The sequence below is a fragment of the Phallusia mammillata genome, chromosome 5 (genome assembly GCF_965637545.1).
Source record: "Phallusia mammillata chromosome 5, kaPhaMamm4.hap1.1, whole genome shotgun sequence".
NCBI lineage: Eukaryota > Metazoa > Chordata > Ascidiacea > Phlebobranchia > Ascidiidae > Phallusia > Phallusia mammillata.
The window spans coordinates 8,481,340-8,503,779 of NC_137256.1; the positions used below are offsets into that span (position 1 = coordinate 8,481,340).

The 22,440-nt window shown below is 36.3% G+C and overlaps 4 protein-coding genes across 4 annotated transcripts; 2 read left to right on the plus strand and 2 right to left on the minus strand.

Annotated features, from left to right (window-relative positions):
- The first annotated feature begins 339 nt into the window (after positions 1-339).
- Positions 340-2,128, plus strand: LOC145229841 (rhodanese domain-containing protein CG4456-like). The gene is made up of 4 exons (XM_080095170.1): positions 340-454; positions 841-986; positions 1,257-1,407; positions 1,867-2,128. The coding sequence occupies exons 1-4, from the start codon at positions 384-386 to the stop codon at positions 1,919-1,921; spliced, it is 423 nt and encodes a 140-aa protein (XP_079951296.1). The 5' UTR covers positions 340-383; the 3' UTR covers positions 1,922-2,128.
- Positions 2,129-2,201: 73 nt separating this feature from the next.
- On the plus strand, positions 2,202-4,259 carry LOC145229840 (thiosulfate sulfurtransferase/rhodanese-like domain-containing protein 3). The gene is made up of 5 exons (XM_080095168.1): positions 2,202-2,427; positions 2,495-2,675; positions 3,152-3,297; positions 3,427-3,577; positions 3,865-4,259. The coding sequence occupies exons 1-5, from the start codon at positions 2,370-2,372 to the stop codon at positions 3,929-3,931; spliced, it is 603 nt and encodes a 200-aa protein (XP_079951294.1). The 5' UTR covers positions 2,202-2,369; the 3' UTR covers positions 3,932-4,259.
- On the minus strand, positions 4,111-9,230 carry LOC145229839 (large ribosomal subunit protein uL24m-like). Its single transcript, XM_080095167.1, has 6 exons — positions 8,356-9,230; positions 5,895-6,090; positions 5,488-5,548; positions 5,388-5,431; positions 4,942-5,051; positions 4,111-4,614 (listed from the first exon to the last, which is right to left on the minus strand). The coding sequence occupies exons 1-6, from the start codon at positions 8,490-8,492 to the stop codon at positions 4,434-4,436; spliced, it is 729 nt and encodes a 242-aa protein (XP_079951293.1). The 5' UTR covers positions 8,493-9,230; the 3' UTR covers positions 4,111-4,433.
- Positions 9,231-9,704: 474 nt separating this feature from the next.
- LOC145229251 (uncharacterized) lies at positions 9,705-22,229 on the minus strand. The gene is made up of 14 exons (XM_080094552.1): positions 22,091-22,229; positions 21,080-21,128; positions 19,392-19,486; positions 18,868-19,036; positions 17,960-18,028; positions 17,236-17,319; positions 16,927-16,995; positions 15,867-16,061; positions 14,510-14,632; positions 13,611-13,742; positions 12,928-13,060; positions 11,887-12,137; positions 11,212-11,380; positions 9,705-10,110 (listed from the first exon to the last, which is right to left on the minus strand). The coding sequence occupies exons 1-14, from the start codon at positions 22,109-22,111 to the stop codon at positions 9,996-9,998; spliced, it is 1,674 nt and encodes a 557-aa protein (XP_079950678.1). The 5' UTR covers positions 22,112-22,229; the 3' UTR covers positions 9,705-9,995.
- Between the last annotated feature and the right edge of the window lie 211 nt (positions 22,230-22,440).

Sequence of the window (22,440 nt, forward strand, 5' to 3'; positions counted from 1 at the left end):
CTAAACAAACATCCCAGAATCCCCAGAACAAAAACGACAAACGTAAAAATGACACAATTTGTAATAGGCTATGTGCATTGGGAATGTTTGACTTTTACAAGTGTGTTATACGTTATACCTCACCAACCACTGGGTAGCTTTTGATGTTTAGCGTAAACAGCTAATGCAGGACAAAATCCGGCGATGCGTGCATGCATGGAGTCTCTTTACAGGCTAAAAGGCAGTGCTTTTTAGCAAATCATCGCTCATGTAGAAACGAATGGGGTTCGGGTCTAAACTTTTGCGTACGTTGCAATTTTGCCTCAAACAAAACGCCTAAAATTGTTTGCCTTTAGTGCTATGTGTTAACTTTAGTGTTAAATTAACATTTAGTAGGTTTCGAAATGACTTCTGTAACTGATAACGGATTAAACTCCCAAGCGACCAAACAGCCTGAACGAAAGCGGGAACTAAGGTAAGTTTTATCGTACAACAACAAGTCGCTGACCCCCAAAAAATTAACTTGCCTACAAAATAAAATGATCTTGATCAGTATTTTTTTAATTCTTAAAAAGCTTCAATGTTCAAAGCAACAAAAATAAGGCATGTTTGGACATATTACCCCCAAACAGTTCTTAGATGATCTGTATGACAATTGAATAAAGAACATATTTCCTGTTTTTATGCATATTATAATTACGGTCTATTCTATATGATTTTAACTAGTCAAAATTACAAATTTAAATATGAACAAAATTTAAATCTATTTTTGTTACCTTTCAAAATGTTTTTTTTTTCAACAATTATTATGTTTTTGTAAAACGTTTATTGCGTTACATGCTCTTTCTATGTTTTTTGCAGACCTCATTTAGTTATTGATACTGAAAGTTTTAAGAAGGCGGTGAAAAACAATGAAGTATACGTAGTGGACGTCAGAAGAAAGGATGAAGTTGACGCGGGCCGAATAATGGCAAAACGATGGGTGCACGTTCCATTGCAGGAATTCGGTAATTCCATGGTGTTTTCGTAGATATAAAGCCCGTATCTTTTTTTTCGTATAAGCATCTCACCTTAATTTTTAGCTTTAAATTTACCAAGATTTTAAATAATAACCTTACTTTGAATCACCTATAAAATAAAATCTCGTTTTCAAAACACACCCAAAAAAACAGTTTTATCAGCTAATGGTTGTTTGTTTATTTTGACAACTGAATCTAGGAACCTAATGAATTAAATCAACTTAAAAATACATTAACGAACTGCAACGTCACATCTAGTTGAGGCATTAGAACTGAGTGAAGAAGCTTTTGAAGAAAAATATGGTGCTTCCAAACCGAGAAAAGATGCTAAGGACGTTATTCTTCAGTGCAGATCGGGAGTACGTAGCACTACTGCATTATACTCTGCTATTGATCGAGGCTACAGCAAGTAAGTTTGGTAATGGACACGAATACTCAAATCGCAGTATTCCATGCCTATTAAAAGTGTCATACCGAATCAAGTTAGGCTCTCAAGAATACCGCATATGACGAATCAAAGGCAAGAAAAAGATCTAGCTTGCGGTGAGATTCGAACCCTCCATGTGACCTTGTCGACATGCTGCACTGCCTTTGTCGACTTATCCAAAAACTCGATATTTGTATTCCATACAACCGATCTAAAATATAAACTAAGTGTAACGTTTCGATTGTCGGGTGGATTTGAAAATTAAGTTAAATGGCACTAACACTGCCCACCTAAACTTCTTTGCCTACATATGTATTGGCCCGGGTTAAAAAGGACGTTATATACAGAAAGCCAGGCAAAATACGAAAATACATTATGCAATTAAACAGCCAAATTTTCTAGCTGTATCGTAAACAATAACATTTCTGATTGTTTTTGCAGTATTCGACACTATGCGGATGGCTGGATTGTGTGGAAGGAACAGACCGATTTATAGATTGCGGACTGACGCAAAATTTTGACACAAATTGCTGCCAATACTTGCGCTTATCGACATTCTAGCTAACGATTTTTTGCTCTGCTTTTTAGTTGTAGGCTAATCTTCCATTGTGTAGGCTATATTTGCTTGCTTACTGATTTCTGTGCTTTGCATCATTTCAAATGCTCTTTGAAAAGTCGAGAAAAATTTTCTTCGTTTTTGAAACTGTTTTTTTTGTAAATCCGGGGTTTTAGCTATCGTTGTTGTATTGTTACAATTAAAAATTCTAAATGAGGCGCCTGTAATTTCTGGTGCTGAGTCATTGTAGCTCAACATGTCAACAGTCACGTTTGCACAGAATGACGAAGCTAAAAAAATGTTGAGTCAGCATTTCTCCACTTCAAAAACACAAGGCAAGAAGTTTACAGGGCTATTGATTTAAGTCTTAGGCAGCTACAGTATTATTATGGCTTCTACGAGTATTTACAGAAGACTTCCAGGCGTTTTGAGCCAACTTAAAAACGGTATGTAACTGTAAAAAGTCTTGGTGTGTGCTTCTGTATGTGTATTTGCTTTATTACTTTAATTAAGGATCACAGACAACGAGGGCAGTTATTCAAAGAAGTTTTATGGTCAAAGTGTCCCCTTTGGTCAATTGCACAACAAGAATATCTCTTACTTACTCTACTACCTCACAAAAGACAGTCCCACTTTTTACTCCACAAAGTCACAAGCTATTTTCACGTGGAAGTAATGAAAACGTTGAACTGCGGTAAGTCATCAAACCTCAGTATTTTGTGGGCATTGGACCTGTATATTAGTTTATTTGCAAAATCTGCAATGTGAAAAAGCCTTTCCAAAACGAACACACGAGTTGAGAACCTTTTGAATGCTGTGTGCGAGTTTACTTGTGTCAAAATGGTAATGACTTTACATGCTAACGTTTTTATGTGTATGTGACACTATGTGCCAGCTGATTTGAGGAACTATCTGAATACAGACAGATTTTTGCATGTATGACTTTAACAACTTGGCTTAATGACACAACAAGCAATGTAATGTTGTTGACATGCCACAAAAGTTATTTATGTGCCAGGATTTGACTTGTAAAGCTTTTGTGGACTTGATGGTTGTTTTAATGCTGCTGATGGAATAAACCTCTTATGATAAGCATATTGGTCAGTTTTAAACACTATGTAATGTCCAGATCTGGATTATTGCTTTTTATGAAAGAATTTTTTATTGCAGGGAAAATTTGACAATTGATGCTTATGACTTTAAAAAAGCAGTGGAAAAAGATGAAGTCTATGTGGTTGATGTAAGGACCCCAGAAGAGTGTGCGGAGGGAAGAATCATGGCAAAACGCTGGGTGAATGTTCCTGTTCAAGAATTTGGTAAATTCTTTTCAAATTTGTGTGGACGTTTGCAGATAGTGATGAACCAAACTACTTGTTTGCTAAACATTTGTGATGTAAAATCATTTTAGGCTCAGAAAATTAAATTTATAGTGATTTTATTTTCAGGAGAGGCATTGAAACTAAGTGATGAGGCCTTTGAAGAAAAATACAAGTCATCTAAGCCACAAAAAGATGCAGAAGACATAATATTTCACTGCAGATCTGGTGTTCGCAGCACTATGGCTCTTTATGCAGCTATAGACCAAGGTTATAGCAAGTAAGTTCATCACTGTACATACAACGAACCACAAGTATATTTTTCCGCAGTCATGAAAGCAAACGGTAAAATCTAGGGTTCTAAGCCAACAGCATGTTATAAGAATGCGTAGTAGTCTTACAATTTCATTTTCACAGGTATTTCGGTAGTTTTTTTTACTGTAACTGTCTGCTACCAAAACAACAATTGTGCTTCCTAGCTGAAAGATTATTGCAAACAAAAAAATAAAGCTCGTTGCAACCACATTTTTATGATGTACACTGAACATCTGTGTTTACATTTTACAGAGCCAGGCACTTTCCTGAAGGTTGGATTGGATGGGAAGCACATACTTACCCATTAAAAGATAACTAAACTGCTAGGTACTTCCTACCTTATTCATGCTGCAGCATAAGCATTTTGTCAGTTACACTGGTATTGCTTCTATACTTTTTTCTGTTCATGTGCTTCCTGCTAAAGCTGATTATGCAATATCTTTAGGTGTTTCTATTTTATGCTGATATTTTTTGCACATTTTGTGCAGAGGACAGTGATTGTACAGTTGCAAAAACGAATGTATTGCAAAACTCATTACATGTTTTAGCCTTGCACTACTTTTTGTTCAGCATGTCTATTTGTGCTATTACAGTGTAATGTTTGGCTGTTTGTGCCAGGTTAGAACAATAAACTTGCCATGATGCAATGGGAATAAATGTGTGCTAATGTAGCTGTGATGCTTTGAGTGGAGTAACCATCATGTTTTGTGCAAACACAACAAAACATTAAAGTGTCTTTTTCTTTAACCCTCCAGCCTTTTCATGTTATTCCACTCTTCTGGAATCTAATAGCTGTGTTCTGAATCTGAAGAATTTTCCACCTAGTACCAGTATGTTTTTCTTCTTGGTGGGTCTTTAATGTTGTACAAAGATTTCAATTCATCCTCCCAAAATTCCATGGTTGGTTTGTATGTGCGCTTGCATGCTTCTTCATAAGATGTGTCCTTGTCACCACAAACATAACTTTCCTTTTTTGTGCCATCATAAAGAATTTCTGGAGGCCTGGTATGGAAAAAAAAGTAGAAAAATTTATGTTAGTGATTGAACCAACTCACTGGTGATGATACCACATTTTAGTTGGAGAGGTTATTTTGACTAGAATTTCCTATTCTAAACACATTTAGATATTAATAAAAGACCTTTTCAATATTTGACAAGATGAATTTATTATTATCAATGTAACAAAAATGTAGGATGCAGGTTTAGGCATAATCCAACAGTGTGCACCATCAAAACAGTTAACCCACAGCATTGTTTAGGCCCAGGAAAACAGTCCCTTTAAAATGCATGCTGGTTCAGAAAATGGATAATTGTAGAAGTCAACGTTACCATTCAACCACATGTCCAGTACGCAATGAAACACGAACTCGCTGGCCAGTCTCATTGACCCGAAATTCAACCTCCACAGGTTTTTTGTCTGTTGGATCCAACAAGCTGACCTGCATTTAAAAAATACTATTGTGGAAAAACTAAAACTGAATTTGTGTCTTATCCCATGATGGCTAAACTGTGCATCATGAAAGTCTAAATCATTAAAATTAAATGCAAAAATGTGTTCATAGACCCTCAAACGGTCTGTGAAGCAGTTCTAAGGAGTCTTTAAAAGTGAAAAAAAAACAGAACAAAATGGGTAATTTTTCCATAGACCGCTGATTTAGGACAAGAATACTTTTTGCACATTTGTGCGTACATCACAGAATAGTAGGGCAAATAGTAGGAATAGTAGGCCTTCCACTTACAATTGGTCCTTATTACTAAGTTTCATAACAACTTACTTCATGGTGTTGCAGTGGCTCTTCCCTTCTCCTTATTTCACCATCTGTAGAAAAAAAATCAGTGTGTTTGAACTTACTAACAGCTTTGTTTTTAGCTTACCTCTTTTTTCATACTTGGTGTTGAGGCCTCCAACAATTATAATGTTCCCTTGTGGCACCACCTGACAATAAAATCATATATCACTTTACTTCTCTACTGGACAAAAATTTCAAACACTTAAAGTAAAAAAAGATTTTTTTGTTCGGCTAAGTGCCATACTGTAACTGTATCAATGCACTACCGTAATGATATCAATTTAATTTTTTTTAAAGTACAATAGAGTGGTAACGACTCTATTATTGACAATGATGACTCAAAGACACATATTTTGTGTGACACTGACTGTTACATGGTATTTAAGACATTTTTGCCATGATTGTTAACCTTGAGTGAAACACCAATGATTGTGCATGTCAAAACAGGACAACACAGTCTAAAAATATATTCGACAAAAAAGTTAAGTTAACCTGAGTAACATCGCCTTGCTTTCCTTTGTCTTTTCCTTCTAGTATTTCTACCTTGTCTCCTACTTGGTATAACCATTCGTCTGGTGGAATAATCTTCTGCTTCCAAAAATTGTTTTTATACCAACCTACATGCTCAGCAGATAAGATTTTATGCTGTTCAATCGGATGATAAGGAGATGTTGTGGACCATTTGTACCTACAAAGTTTTGGCAGGGTTAATATATAAACTGCAGGAAACATTTTTTTTTTGGTGTCCTTGCTGTTTTACAAAACTGTTTACCATGGATATGCATAGAGAAGTGACAATGCAAATAAACAAACTTGACTGGGTGTAGTCAATGGCCAAATAATTAAAACACAGCAGAAAAATTGTACCATTTCTTTGTGGGTAGCCTATAAGCAGTAGTGATGGGACGGGTACCCGGTACTCGGTATCGAACGATTTCAGTGGTATCGATACTCGTACTCGGTATGGAAATATTTTGCCTCAGTTTTCATATTTGCTTCAGACAGCACAAAATTGGAAAAAAGTTCCGCCAGTTTACATATATCTTTTTCGCTATCACATGGAGATTCCATTTTTCGGCATTTGTGTGTGCACGCCTGTACCCCGACCATGGCAGATAAATTAGGCAGTTATATACAACTAACTACAACACTACACCCACTTATGGGGAGGCGGGGAGGCGCCGCCTCCCCGGGTATCTGCGTCGCTGACTACGTCATAAACAAGTTTTGCACTAATTTATGCACACACAGTTTTGTAGTAACTCTGTAGTCTGTACTACTGCACAGTCAACAACTGCCTAATTTGAACAGACAAACCTTTCTGAAAAATCAAACAACGCATATTGTTACGTCACAAACGTATACTTGAAGTGTTATATGCAGGGTTGCCATACTGTTCTTATTTCTAAGATTTATCCTTATTTTGACTTGAGTCTATATTTTGTCTTATTTTTAACAATTACAAGTCAAAACCCTGCTAAAAGTAAACCTAGACCTGGGCTGTTGTGAGATGCACTACGTGTTTTCTACAAGGAGTTGGAACAGATTGTTCCTGGCAAAAAGAAATATGACATGTGATATGTCAAGGCTCGTATAAATGCAAAGATTCAAAAACGTTTGTTTCGACATGAAAGTCCAATTTGTTCGTGTGTCCTTTGACATGAAAGTCCAATTGTTCGTGTGTCGTTATTTCGAGTTCCATGTCGATGGCAACCCTGGTTATATGCAATGAACCATTGGATAAAAACATGCAAGACGTGTTTGCTAAAACTCGATCAGCAACATCGACACAAATTGACATCGTTTACAAAGGGGGTAGCCAATTTTTTTTTAAGGGTGACCCGCATAACATGAAAATGACATTAGACGGCCACATCGCTTACAAGCACAAACGCAGCGCCGCTCCGCAATTGTGGTCTAAAAAGCGCTTTTGTGGGACCAGCAGGAGCTATACAATATTATTAAGAGATAGCGCTACTGTCGAACTATAAAATTATGTGACATAAATTACTAACTTCTCATTTATGTCATCACAATTAACAAAGAAAGGCACCTGTACACACACAGTAATGAAAGCATTGATACTTTAAGTCTTGTCTATGATGTAACAAACTGTTTTTGGATCATTTTTATGCGTCCTGTGAAGTGTAAAACTAGGTAAACTTAAGACCACATGTTGTTGTGGGAACTCTTTGGTGGCAAATTAACTTTCAACGGTTGACTCGTTATTTTCCAAGATATATATTTAGAACAAAAACCTTCTTTGGTAATTCCTGATTTAAAATAAACTTAAATGCGTTACATGCAATTTCCTGTGTAAATAGAAAACATGGTTGAAACCAACCAAACGACCTAGAAACGTAAGAAACGATTATTATAATGGCTTTTTAGACGCATGTGCGCCTTGTTGCGTAAAAATAAAACATGCTTTGTAATAACTGTTGCGGGGATGAAAAAATGTATTACTGTATAGTTGGGTCGGCATCGGCTGCTAATGTTATGTATACTAGTACCGAAACACTGCAAAGGGTGTAATTTGTGACGTTAGGTGACGTCCGGGCTGAATATTTCCGTCTTTACCGAGTTATAAAATTCTGCCTCCCCGCCGATTTTAGCAAGTGGGCGCCTATGACTACACCTAAGCCTAAGTACTCGGTATCGAAGGTATATACATGTGGTACTCGTACTCGGTATCGGTACTCGCTTCAAAACCTGGTATCGTCCCATCACTAATAAGCAGGTCCCAAAACAAATTTATCTGTACACGGGGAAAGAAAATTACATTAGAGCATTTCTTTTACTGGGGTTTAGAAAATTGTTGTCAATTGTTTTCCCCTGTAAAACAACATTACAAACCCCGTTGGCAGTTAGATACCAGATGTACATGAATTGTTTTTTTACAGATTGAACACAAACATGCAAAGTTGTGTTAAAAACACACAACACAACTTACCAATATGGAGGTTCAACAAATGGTGACTGGTAATCTTTCCATTTGAGTGGCCCATATTTTATTAAACTTCCATATTTTGGCGGCGCATCCCAAGGTCTCCACCACCCGCGTTTAAACAAAGTTCTTGTTAATCTCATTTTGTGCACGTTCAGCTTTTAATTTCAGAAAAACATCTAAAGTAGAATTGCTTGCCAATTTTGGTACATTAACCCAACTATAGGCAGGGTTGCTATACCGTTCTTATTTGTAAGATTTGTCGTTATTTTAAAAAGTAATGTCTTAGAAAAAAATATTGTCTATATTTATAAGAAATTAGTTTTGGGACAAGTACCCGGTACTCGGTATCGAACGATTTTAGTGGCATCGATATTCGGTTTTGAAATATTTTATCTCAGTTTTTGTACACCGGCCATGGCAGATAAGTTAGCCAGTGATACACAACTACAACACTAAGTACAACACTGTTTTTAAGTACTCGGTATATATATACATGTGATACTCGTACTTGGTATCGGTACTCGCTTCAAAACATGGTATCGCCCCATCACTATAAGAAATGTCCTTGTTTTTGACTTCAGTCCTTAGTTTGTCTGATTTTCAACAATTACAAGAAACAAATCTAATAAAATGACGTCAAATCCCTGCTACAGGTAGAACTAAACCTAGACCTGAGTGTCGTAACATGCACAAAGTATTTTCTATGAACAAGAAGTTGCTTTAACAGATTGTTTAGGGCAAAAAATATGAAACATGGTATTTAAAGATTTGTTCAAAAAACGTTTGTTTCGTTCGTATGAAAATTTAATTTTGGGGTTGTCCTCATTTTTTGAGTGCATGTCGATGGCAATTGGCAACCCTAACTATAGGTCTATAAATTATGCAAACAAGCTTTAAATACTTGCCTTGCCTGAACCTAGCAATTTCGTTGCTATACAAACAATCAAGTCTTGAATTTGTCGTATCTTTTTTTTTCGTCTTGTTCTGCGATTTTATTGGAACAAAGTATAAGATTGTTTAACTTTTACCTCACGTGCAAAATACCTTATAATTTGTCGCTACTAATCATTTTTTAATTTGTTTTCAAACCTTAAAGGCAAAAGTTTTCGATTTAGCTTGTGCGCAATCATGCGTCACAAGAAGTTTAGTCATGGAAATCATAATTTTCTGCCTGATTTTTTCGATTTTTTATTGTTGCTCCCGTTTTAATTTAAATATCAAGTTTTATTTTTTTTTGCGCAACCGCTTGTTAAGGATATTCAATTGTTGTTTTAGAACGAACACTGTGGTTTGTGTAATCAAGTCATATTTCTCAAGGACTGAAAAAACAATACGAATGTATACATCCACTATTTATTTTGTTAGTACGACATTGTACAAAGTTGTGTTTAGCATCGATACACCAGCAAAAACAAACAAAGTCCAAATCTGCCAAGCATGTGTGGCAAATCGGCAACGTACACTTCCAAACTAATTGCATCTACTTTGGATACCATGAAAAACAGTTAAATTGACTCTAAAGTTTATCGTAACTTATAGTAAGATCGGACAATATTTACACACATGCGTTGAAATCTACGAAAGCTCTATAGTGGTTGAATACGGGTATAGGAGTTTTATAATACATTCTAGCATTGTGTTTATTAAATCATTGGGACACAAGCACTGGGAATGTAGACATCAGTGAGCTGAACATCCAATTTTGTTCCCACCTCAGTGATCACAACGGCTTTCTGGGGAGCATAGCTTTGTTGGCACCTAAAGCAGTGAATCGTTAATCACGATTCTACATCATATGCAGATAAAATTTTCATGAAATATGGGCGTGCTAGTGTATAAGTTGAAGTTGAGTTCTCTTTGTAAAAAAAAGAATAATGGTTGTGCAATGTCGAAAGTTTGGAACGCTATGGAGCGCAATCAGTTTAGGCCTACCATATTTCTATCCCTAAGAAGGAGGACACAGCAATCGGGCAATATCTTGTTTTTTTGCAACACATTGTTGAAAAGAACATGTAAAAACCCTTTGAGTCCCACAAAAATTTAAAGGCTTCAGAAATTAGACGGCATACAATAGTTTGGATAAACTTTCGTTTATCACACCACAACACTAAAATAAGCTTGTATTTTTTTAAAATGTAAAAACTGAATTCTTCAAAAAATAAAAATATGTAAAAATATGGGGAATATGTATAAAGGCATAATTGTCACATATGTATTTGATAAATCAGACATTCCTTAAAAAGGAGGACATTTGGGCCCTTTTTATTGTCCTCGGAGGACAACTTGTTTTTCGTCTAAAAGGAGGACATGTCCTCCAAAAAGAGGACGTATGGTAGGCCTAAATTAGTTGGACACAATTTGCGAGGCACTATGTGTGTAATCTTGAAAGAGGAGACGTTACTGGGACCAGTCGAAGGGGCCAAAAAAACTAACCGCCTGGGTTAGGGCTGTACTACGTTTCGCAATCCCATTTAAGTTTTGTTTATAAGTAAGGCAGCTCTGTACAAATATTTCAACTTTTAGAGAGAAGTGCTTAGAAAATGACAGTTAGTTATAACCTGTAGGCCAATGCTTATGCAATTATTTTCAAATATGTCATGTCACACAATATTTTATTAAGATTTCTGTGTTAGTTTCAATGAGTACGACGGCTATAGTTGTCCATTTCTTGTGAAGCTCCAACCTGTCATGTTCAAAATTAGACTATATCTGTAAGCTTACCGCATGGCCTCAAAACGGCTCAAGATACACCCAGTGCCCAACACTGTAGTAAGTAATCTCACAAAAACTCATACAGACCCTATTGTTAAGTTCAATCGACAGAAATTTTACAAAGGTGTTTTCATATTTTGTGTTTACCCGAGCCTGGAGCCCGTGCAAGTGTCTGTGTTGCTGCATCGGACTTCAGTAAACCACTGGAAGCGTCCATCGTAGTGAAACAATTCGACCTCCTCGTCCGAATATGCATAACGCCTTGCCTTGGTGAGATAAGTCACCGCCTCAACTTCGTCGCACAACGGTTCAGCTCCTGTAGAAAATCAATTCGAGATATAAAGTGACACACTATATTTATATATATCAGTTTACATTATATCAGTTTTGAACGGTAATTGCATTAATACAGCACAAATGCATCAAAAAAGCTTTTTGATTGCTAAGACGTTATATCTCAGTTACATGCTCATTTTAGTGTTGTTTTGTATGCTATTATATGTATCAATCATAGTACACCAAGCGTCATACCGAATCAGCCGGTCACCAAGTGAAATGTAGATGAGCATTTTTGATCATATTATTGCATTTGTGTTTGAAAATCATAATGTCGACGTAAGATCGGAAAAATGTTCTAGGGCAAACAAAGATGAGAAACACTGGTAATTGCATTATCGTTTTTTCCCGTGACGTCTTAGTTTATATTTTAGTGTTTTGAAAAGTAGGTAATTAAAATTTATCTATTTTTCTTACGGGGAACGATATAAAAAAAGGTTGAGAACCACTGCACTAATCTATAATATATAGAATTTTTAACAGTACCTGAGGAATGGTCTCGGCGCAACCTCCTGCTTTTTAGCAAAAGATTTATGTCGAATCGGAAACCCGGGCTACTCAGTCTTTCCCTTATGAGTTCTGCTTCGGCGCTTGGAACATCATTTCTCAACTCCCCAAACGGGTTGACGGGTCGGTTTTCAAAATCGCTTGGGAAAGAAGATTCGAAGTGACTTTCACCAAGTTCAATGGTGACGTTACAATCTACTGGCACATCAGCTGGTGTTTGGAGGAACCATCTAAAGGAGAAATAGACTTCTATTGTGTTACCACAATTTTAGGTACCAGTCGTATTCAGGTTTCAAACGTATATCGGTCAAGGAATGAACTGGTCAAAAGTTGTAAGTCGTTCAGGCTAGGGCTTGATTTTTAACAAAAGGGGTTTGATTCGGCCTGACTACACACTCGGGATTAATTTTGTCGCATTTAAGTCAGCTTTGGAGTCGGATTTGGTATGTTGTTTTTTAATCTGGCTCGGTCCAGGTTTTGGGCCAAGACTATAGTCTTTATAACATTGGGCCGGGTTGGGACCTAATCTCAGCCCCGCATGGTCGTCACAGTAAAGTTTCGAATCGTATGAAACTGGTCAACAACCCGCTGAAAGATCTGATTTTTGATTTGACTGGATGGAGAACAAGGAATCTTTATACTTTCCTAAACTTTTTATGCAGCAATAAGACTTGTTATAATAAGTTCTGAAAAACTGGGCCCCAGAAAATGTCGACATTTCTAAATTTTCTTCCAGTCCCCCATATAATGTTATAAATGTCTAATCATTGGAAACCATTTAGGGAAAGTTTGTGTTAAGGGGCAAAATCTCAAAACAAGCCGCCGATGAACACGGTATCTATATATTAAAACAAGACAAAAGATGGATAAATCGTTGAATGAGACCTCAATGGCCTTTCCATTAAACATCACTATGCGTATACCTGTGTAGGATTCGTCTTAACTTGGAAACACAAGCATCATGTATTTACTTTATATGACAGCAGTCTTGTAAAGCAATCCACTTCTTTGGAGACTTACGTGTATGTTTTGAGGACGCCTTCACCTTTTTTGCTAAACAGATTTTGCATTTTACACGATAAAGTTTCGTTGTTCAAATCACAAGGCAAGTTGTTTTCTGAATCCGCAAAAATCGGAGTACAACCAGAGTAGGCTGTAAAACAAAAGTTTCAAATGTCAATTGCAGTAAAAAATAGATTTAAACGACAGAATTTTAGAAACTATTTCATGTATCTTTGAACAAAGTTAAATAAATCCACTTTATGGAGCCTAAATAAAAACAGAGTGTGTTACCTAAGCAATATGTTTGTTTTGTTTTAAAAATTATAAGAGTTGACGCGATATACGCTTTTTACAAAGAATGAAAGGATTTATGGCACGCATTTAGGCTAAAAGGACACCTATTCGACAGAATAGCAACAAAATATCAGGTTAAAACCAAATTTACGTTCAAATGGCTGATCCAGCCACATCATAAGGTTATCTCAAATTTTCTGTATATCTGCAATGCAAACCAAATACAGCTCTTTTCCAAAATATGCTCATATACAGCCCTTAAAGCTTTGTGTATTAACAAACAATTATGAAGATGACCTGAACAAGGCGTTAAAAGATCGGTGCATATTATACAGTTGCAAAAAGAGCTGCACATATTGGATTCCGAATTTGACGTTTTGTTCGTAATTGAACAGCCGTGTACGTACGTTCGCAATAGGTGCCGTCCGAGTAAACGTCTTCTGCATTATCCTCGCATATGCAGGAATACCAGCCATCATCGTTGTAACATGTAGCGTGTACATCGCAGCGGTTATCCTCATCTTCGCATTCGTTTATATCTGAAAAATCAATACAGGATTTTTGTTTGTTTCATTTTTATCCTCTGTGGGCGGGCAACGCCTTCCGTCGAGCTGCCTGTTTTATTGCAAGTCCGTTGATCATTTTTTATTTGATTTTTTCGAGGCAGTTGGTAACCTTTAGTTCAACCCATCGGGAACCACTGGGTTGGAGCAATGCCGCTTAGGTTTCTTGCTCAGGGAAGCACAAGCGACCGAGATTGGATTAGAAACCATGACCTTGTGATCAAAAGGCGGTTGCGCTAATCACTCGGGCAATTTCTTAAGTGTGTTCCATCTCAATTTACGTTGCACAGAAACTCGATATCAAACTGAAATATCGTTGTCCAGTGCCAGACAAAATAACGGACATTTGTGGTATATATCAAATGGTGGAAAACAGTTGTTTGGTATTTTACACGATATATTTTGGGGCATGTGTCCCCTGGAAACGCCAATATTACATTTTACCTGAGTGTCGCTAATTAATATTCCTGTGTATGTAAAAGTAAGGTATATTAGTAAAATGTACTTTGCGTCATAGTGAAAACGCCAGAATTCCATTAACACAGTAAACCAAAATCTAAACATGCACAAAGTAGAAGTCATTGAAAGCCAAAATGGGATACAGGGCTAAAAAATGGCCAAAAAAACTGCGCAGAAAACGGTACTAAAGATTTCCAAGATAAATTTTGTTGACAATACAATTTACTCTATAACCGGCTAAGTTAACAGTTTCATTGCAACAAACAGAAAAGTCAATAGTTTACCTGTACAGTTGTACCCATCACCAGTGTAACCTGAGTTGCATGAGCAGTTGTTTCCACCGTCGATGTTGATGCAATGAGCGTTATCTCCACAGCTATGAAGGTCCAAGTCGCATTCATCAACGTCTGGAAAATGTATTGGTAGCAACAATCAAATGTCAAATTAAGAAGCAAATGCTCCCGGACTCAAAATCAGTAGACACTGGGTTGATATAATCAAGATCGAGATATATCACTATCATTCGAGGTGATCACTGAGTGATTTCAATCAAATGTCATAGTTTCAATTTTCATCGGCTTCATGTGGTTAGGCCAGTGGTTGCCGAATATTTTTCATCTGTGGCCCAAATATTTGTTCAAGATGAGTTTGTGGATCACCACACGCTGAAAACTTTCAACAAATGTTTACAGCTGTATCGGCAAAGCGTTTTTTAACACCATGAAAACATTAAATCAAATATCAGTACATGTTTAAATAGCTTTGTGGCCCACTTAAATGCATTTGAAACCCACCGCTAGTCCATGGACCACAAGCCAAATATTCTTTGAAACGCTGCCACCGAGCTCACATTTAAAAGTATGCAACAAGAATCGAAAATATGGCTTACCGAAGTAACACCAAGAAAAAGTCACCTCACAACCCTTTGTTTTGGTAAAAACCGTGATTCCAACCCTAACTTAAAATTTCCCTATTTACACTAGTTGGTAATTTTTGTATCTCAGGGAATTCTCTTAAACGTTGACGGTGAGATGATAAAATTTTGGGCTAGGTTGATTAATGTAAACGTTTTTTTTAAAAGAGTGAGGCAATTGGTGACCTATAAGCAGGGTTGCCATACCGTCCTTATTTCTAAGATTTGTCCTTATTTTGAAGGGTAGTGTCTTAGAAAAATTTATTGTCCTTATTTCTAAGAAATGTCCTTGTTTTTGACTTACGTCCTTATTTTGTCTTATTTTCAACAATTACAATTGAAAAACCTGCCACAAGTAAAAGTAAACCTAGACCTGAGCTGTCGTGAATTGCACTAAATATTTTCTACGAACCAGGAGTTGCTGGAACAGATTATTTCTGGCCAAAAAATGGCATGTGATATGACATGCCTCGTATACATGCAAAGATTTATTCGAAAACGTTTGTTTCGTTTCGAATGCAAACTTAATTTTTCAGTTGTCCTTATTTTCGGATCCGTGTCGATGGCAACCCTGCCTATAAGACTTTACCTATAAGAATCAGCATTCAAAAAATATTTGTTGGCATTAAATAAATGGACTGTGAGTGACGTACAAACCTGCTATGTTGCACAATTCCAGAAAATTCAACAGCACGATGATGCGAAACAAAGTGATTAAGTTAACTTACCGTGACAACCATCGTTTCCGACCCCGTCCCCTTCATAACCCGCCGAGCAGTTGCATGAGTAAGAGCCGGGTAAATTAGTTCCGGTAGCTACAAAGCTGCATACTGGGAAGGACGTGAAAAAACTCGGGCGCGACATAAATTCCGTGAGGTTAGTGAATGGATAGCCGAAATTCAGAGGGTTGTTGTTCACAATAGCTGAAATATACAGAGTTTGGTTTTGCTTTAGCTCAAAAGGTAGAAAAATAGTGTAACGTTCGGAAATTGAATACAAAAATCATTACAGTTGCCACTTAGTGTATTGTAAAGTCTGTATAAAACACGAGTTGTCCAACATATTGTTACCCAATAAAGCCTATGGAGCCATTTTGTGTTCAAAATGCTACTGTGGGTAGAGGAAAATAACTCATAAATTGACTTTGATTCGCCAATTTGAATGAAAATTTCGCGTTCTATAACTTCACTGCATTATTACGCTTAAATGTTAGGACCCAAAAGTTTTATTCGATTTTGCGTATCAATTACGCGTAAAAGCCCACCAGTTTGTAAAAATCGGACAATTTGTGTGTTTTTCCCTATACCTGCTGCATTAATTTGGACACAAAAAGGCGTCCATGAGACTCTATCGCATAACAATGGGTTGGACTATTTGTGTTCTTATATATACTTTGGTGTAATGTGACCGAATCAAGTTATATCAATAAGTTTTTTTTACACCTTTATTTACAATACATGATCAACTAGATTTAGGATTAACAAACCTATACAATTAATCGGAATAGTCGATTATCCGGTATGCAATTGACCAATTCTTTTGTATGTGAAAAATCAAAGGCTGCTCTTGTATTAAAAACCATCACTACATAGCTACACTAGCCAATACGGCCTTTTGCTTGTCACCAGCTGCATGGATGAGACCTTATACATCGAAACAGCGTGTGCTGTCTGCAGCTTATCAATTCATAGTTGTATCAAAAGTGTAATTATTCGTCCTAGGTTTTACAAATTATAAATGACAATGTATTTCTAACAACGGAGCTTCAGAAAAAGAAGTGCAACTTACTGTAGAAGGATTGATCGTGCACAAGATCGTACAATTGATAAGTAAGATCGTCCACACTTTCTGTAATAGCTGGATGAACAAAACAAACATTTTATTGCTTTGAACCAGCTTAACGGTCTTTTCGATCAAAGAGTTGAAACTGTACATAACAACCCCGCATTGTAGCAAACACGTTAAAGTAAACATTTTGATTATTTAATACATCAAACCGATCTTCCCAGCTTTGCGGCAAATTCGACAATAAACTCCGGCCATTTACTATTTTTTAGACCGAGGTTAAAACTAAAATGGATGCGCATTTTAGCTCACCTTCTCCTGGATAGGCATCGTTGTACCCGTTGAGGGCATCATGGATCGCGTAGTAGTCGATATATTGGTGGAAATCATCTACATCTGCGCACACATTATATTTATTTGTCCTGCCGCGGTTGGTAAAAATTGTGACAAACTCCAAACCACTTTGGCATTACACGCTTTAGGACAATGTTTCTCAAGATCTTTTGAAGTCGTCGCGAATATACAACCCTACTTGGTATGATTTTATCCGTATCGCAAAAACTTTCCCCGTGACTTCTGTTTGGCGTAGTAACTCACACGACAGTTTGATTTAGAATTGGCACAAGTTGCGAATGTGTTTTGGGCCTTTTTAACATAAAAAAGCATGAAATAGTTTAAATGTTTATGGTGAAATGATCCATAACCACAATTTAAGGGGTTTTCAGTACGACGTTTGTTAGTAAATGTATGAGCACATTCTGGTGGGGGTCGCGTTGTGTTGGAAAGCCTATAAAGGAGGGTGCAATAAAAAAGTTTGAGAAACACTGTTTTAATCAAAGCACTGCATAGAAATTCTGAGCATATTCAAAACGATAAAAATGTAAACATAATTATTTGTTTAAAAAAAGTTTTCATACTAATGTGAAATTGTACGATAAAAAACTTACATTTGTCGCTTTTTATGTCTATTTACGCCATTGTAATACACATGAGACTAAAATGATTATGTACTAGAAATACTAAATGCTTATTTTACCATTTGGTGTCATTTGTGTTAGTAGAGTGATTGGCAGTGACGAGGTAGGGTAAATCAGAGACTGAAATCCTGTAAAAAAACACAAAAAAGTAAACTTGTATAAACGACTTTTAGAAGTTACACGCCATCTGCAGCTCTACTTGAGTATTTTGCATATTTTATTAGTGAAGACAAATCCGCTGATCATCCCATTGTTAAACAGTCTAATTCCAGTAGTCTGTTATGACATTACACTTTGAGAGGTTTTACAGATTTTTGTAAATTACAAAGCCTGCACAAATTTTTATAATTTACTACAGTTTATAGCGAACATGAAGCATAAACTTTATTAGCGTAAAAACTTATTAACTGTTATTTGTGGCATTGAGCAGATTTGGTAAGATACGGGTTTTTAGCCTGTTACTACCAGCAAATTGGAGTGCCGCAAGGAGACACATCGGACCATACGACCAATGTCTTGCCACCAGCTGCACACCGGGAGGGCTGAGCTGAAATATTCATTTAGCGGCTAAATAGGGGCAGAGTTGGGAAGTAAGTTTTGAAATATTTTACATTAAGAATTAAATTTTTGGGTTAGTTTCATTGATTTTTTTTAATGATAATACCTAATCCCAACCCTAATAGCTCTAACCGTCAGCATATTTTGAGATGTACCGTTTTCAATAGGATTTGTGCTTTTTGCGTCACGTACCGAAAATTAGCTAAATGTGCGGCTGACGTGAGGTATAGTGTTAGCAGGTTTTCCTGCACAACCAATGTCTTGTCACCAGCTGCACTGTGACCTTCTGAGTTAAAACAGCGTGCACTCTGTGCAGTATGTGAGATAAGCTTAATTACAGAAGTCACTGATGCATTCTTGCACAAGCTAAGCTGTTATTATTATGCACATATCGAAAGCTATTTCGGACCTGGATAGAGATCCACAATATTTCCAGTGATTTCACCAAGGAACAAATCAAAGGCCGGGAAAGTCTGAAACAGGATTGTGCTAAAGTCCAAGAAATCGACTTTATCCAAACAGTAATGAACCACGTCGTCAGTCAAGTAGTTAATGATGCCGTCCAGAGTTGTGAAATACTAGATAGGAAAACACAGAAGTTTTGATGAGGACCAATCATGGTGATACTTGAACTTTAAGGCATGTAAACTAAAAAGGCAATTTTGTTTTGTATTAAGTTTCAAAAAACGTTTTCTGGTGCAAAAAGCAATTTACTTTTTTTGACATGTCTTTTCGATTTCAAAATAGTCCTTTATTGTTGAACCATAAGATCGTAAATCACCTCACAATGGCAAAATTTCAGTTTCTGTAAGAATTTCAGCGCTTGTGATTAAGTGCATAAGTTTTTTTTAATATGTACGGACAGACATATAAAACCATCTATGAGTGGCTGGAATACCAATGTCGTTTTCACAATTCGGTCAATATACCCACCGGTAAAGCGTAACTGCTCTTCAGCTGACGAACAGCACACGGCAATACCTCGGAAAGTAAGAGACTTGCAACATCGGTAGCGTCAATGCAAAAAGCTGAAAAATACTAGAATAGTGGTTTTCCTATATATTGCCAGTTTATATATACTACATCATATTTAACGATGTATCACATATACCATTTATTATATTTATAATGGATATATATTTGGCACCTACATTTCATTTGGTCCCTATCTTTTTCCTGGCACTTAATAACATAATTGTTTCTGCAAGCATAATCTAATGGGTCCCCACACATATGCATATGCGATCAGGTAACAGTAAAAATAGGGCACAATCATTGTTAGATATTCACCAATTTACTATACACATTATTTGATCTACACTTATGATTGTTTTTGCAAGCAAAAACGAATGGGTCCCCACACGCGCGTTTGTGCGGATTTATAGTAAACAAACATCCTGGTTATTTTTACATTCTTAAGAAAAAACTTAACCAACTTATTCTTTTCCATATTCTTTTTGCATCATTATTGTCATATAATTACAAACAACCGTAAACAAGAACAGGATAAATACTTTCAATTTAATCTCATGCTTTGACCTTGATATTGTCGTTCAAGGTCAGTTTTTAAACACAATTTTCCAAAACTGAAAAAATACCTTAATAAAACGACATAAAATAGCTGCGCAAAAACAGCTGATATCTAATCATCAACACGATTGTCTCGTAAAACGTCTGTCCAGACGTCAAGCTAAGCACTCCCGCTGCATTCACCCGCCTTAATCGCAAACAATTGAATTACTCCCTTGAGAGTTAAGAGTGTGAGACTTCTATCTGACTGACAGTGTACACATATTATGGGCTGTAAAAGTAACTATTTGGCCGATTAAGGCAAATTTTTAAATACGAAGCGAATAAACATTTCAGCACAATAGGGCTTGTATTTCTGGCCTAAAACTTATTATTTTGAGGTTTAAGGGGTAAAAATGGGTGAATCCAATAAAAAGTTACAAAATTCTTTAGAATAGCTTACATTGTACCAATCAACAAAGCATGAAACCCTCAGATTATGTACTTGGGTCAGTACAGCCGTTTTTATCTTTTTTGTTTTGGGGGCCTGTGGGTGAACCGCTGGGTCGTTTGGGGTCAAACTTCAGGAGGATCAAATTCGGAACAATAACTAACATCTGTGCAAATTTGAACAAATTTAAGGCACTCTTTTTTGACCAAACGCATTTAACAAACCAGCGTTAGACAGAAACGAATATTTTGGGGTTTAAGGGGTGAAAATGGGTAAATCTTTTTTTAAAGTATAAAATTCTTTGAAATACCTTATATTGCATCAAACAACAAAGCATAGAACTCCTAAATAAAGTACAGCCAGTATAGCCGTTTTAAAAATTTCACGTTTTGGGGGGCTGTGGGTGAACCAAGGGATCAAACGGGGTCAAAATTCACATGGACCATCTTTAGACCAATATCTGTAATGTGTGTAAATTTGAAAAAGTTTGAACCATTCTTTCTTGATCAAAACGTGGGAACAAATACGCGTTAGAAAGAAAAAAAGAAAAAAAAATATGGACAAAAACAATATGTGTCCCCTTCAGGGAAGGGGACCCATAATAATCAACTGTTTTCTAACTAATCATATTTTTTTACCCCAATAAATCGCGTGTACTTACTTCCTAAATATACAGAACTCACACAAGTCTCCGTAATGCTATCTGAAATCTGAAACAAAATATTAAGTTTAATTGCCACGTACAGCAATACAAATATAGGACATTATCTTCTATCATTGACTAAATAAATCGGCAATATAACTCATACTGCAAAACTGTATCATAGATTATTAAACCATTGGTGTGCGACCTGCGGCCCAAATGCGGCCATTGTTTAAATTTAAAGGTTGTGCGGCCTGCTAAAACGGTTGGATTTTAAATGTACTAGAAAACGAGTCCATTTGTTACATATTTTTGAGCAGATTAATGCACCCGTTGTCATTTTTCTGCGATCTTGCAATAATGCGGCTAAAATCAAATGCGAAAGTTAACTTCATATAGTATACTTGTTATGCAAAAAATAAAACCATCTTGTGGTATATAAAGATGCGGCCCGCGATGTAATCACGATAATGTTATCGAAACAAATGTTACACACTCCTAGATTAAACAATATCACAAAAATTGGAGCATCGTAATGCATTTTCCTGTAATGTTTATGCATTTCTAACGTTTATCTACACATGCAAAGATGATTTGATTTAACTACAGTAATTTTCAGTGCTTATAGTTTTGTATTCAAAATTTGTATTTGTTTGGTTTTCTTTTCTAAAAATTTCACACAAGATCCACTTTCATTGCAATTTCGAATCAGATTTTTTGTTAATAAATTTGGAACACAACGTTATACCGGGACGAAATAAATATTTTTTAGCTCAAATACCGGAAAAATATACTGAAATAAAAAGTTTACCGGAACGGAACAAAATAGGCTACCACTATTTTTAATTCCGGTATTTCATCTGGATATTTGACATAAAAAATTGCTTAAAATTTTGCGCCGTTGTTGTACATTTATTTCGGTTAGACCAGAACGAATGAAAACATCGGTCCGGAACAAAATAATGAAATAAAAAATAACGTTATATCGTTTCGTTTCGTTCCGGTATAAAACACTGAATAATACGGAACCTGACTGGTGGTAATTTCCATGTCCACAGAATATATAGAGTTGATGAATTGGTCCACGACAGTTTTGTATGTGCTGAAATGAATTGTTTTGTCGAAGGCCACGTCATCAGGGAAACGCACACAATAGTAAGCAACCTCCCTGAAATAAAAGAATTTGAACTTTAGCAAGAATGTAAAATTAGTAAAAATTCTTTTACATACAAAACTGTTCCGACATTAAAACAGGCTGGTGGATCAGCAGTTATATTTTGAATTTTTTATTTTTTCTGCTAAAAGACTTATGTTTTGAGTATTTAAACGCGCTTGTTTTTGCTTGTATTTCCTCGATGAATGGTTTTAGGTGATAAAAT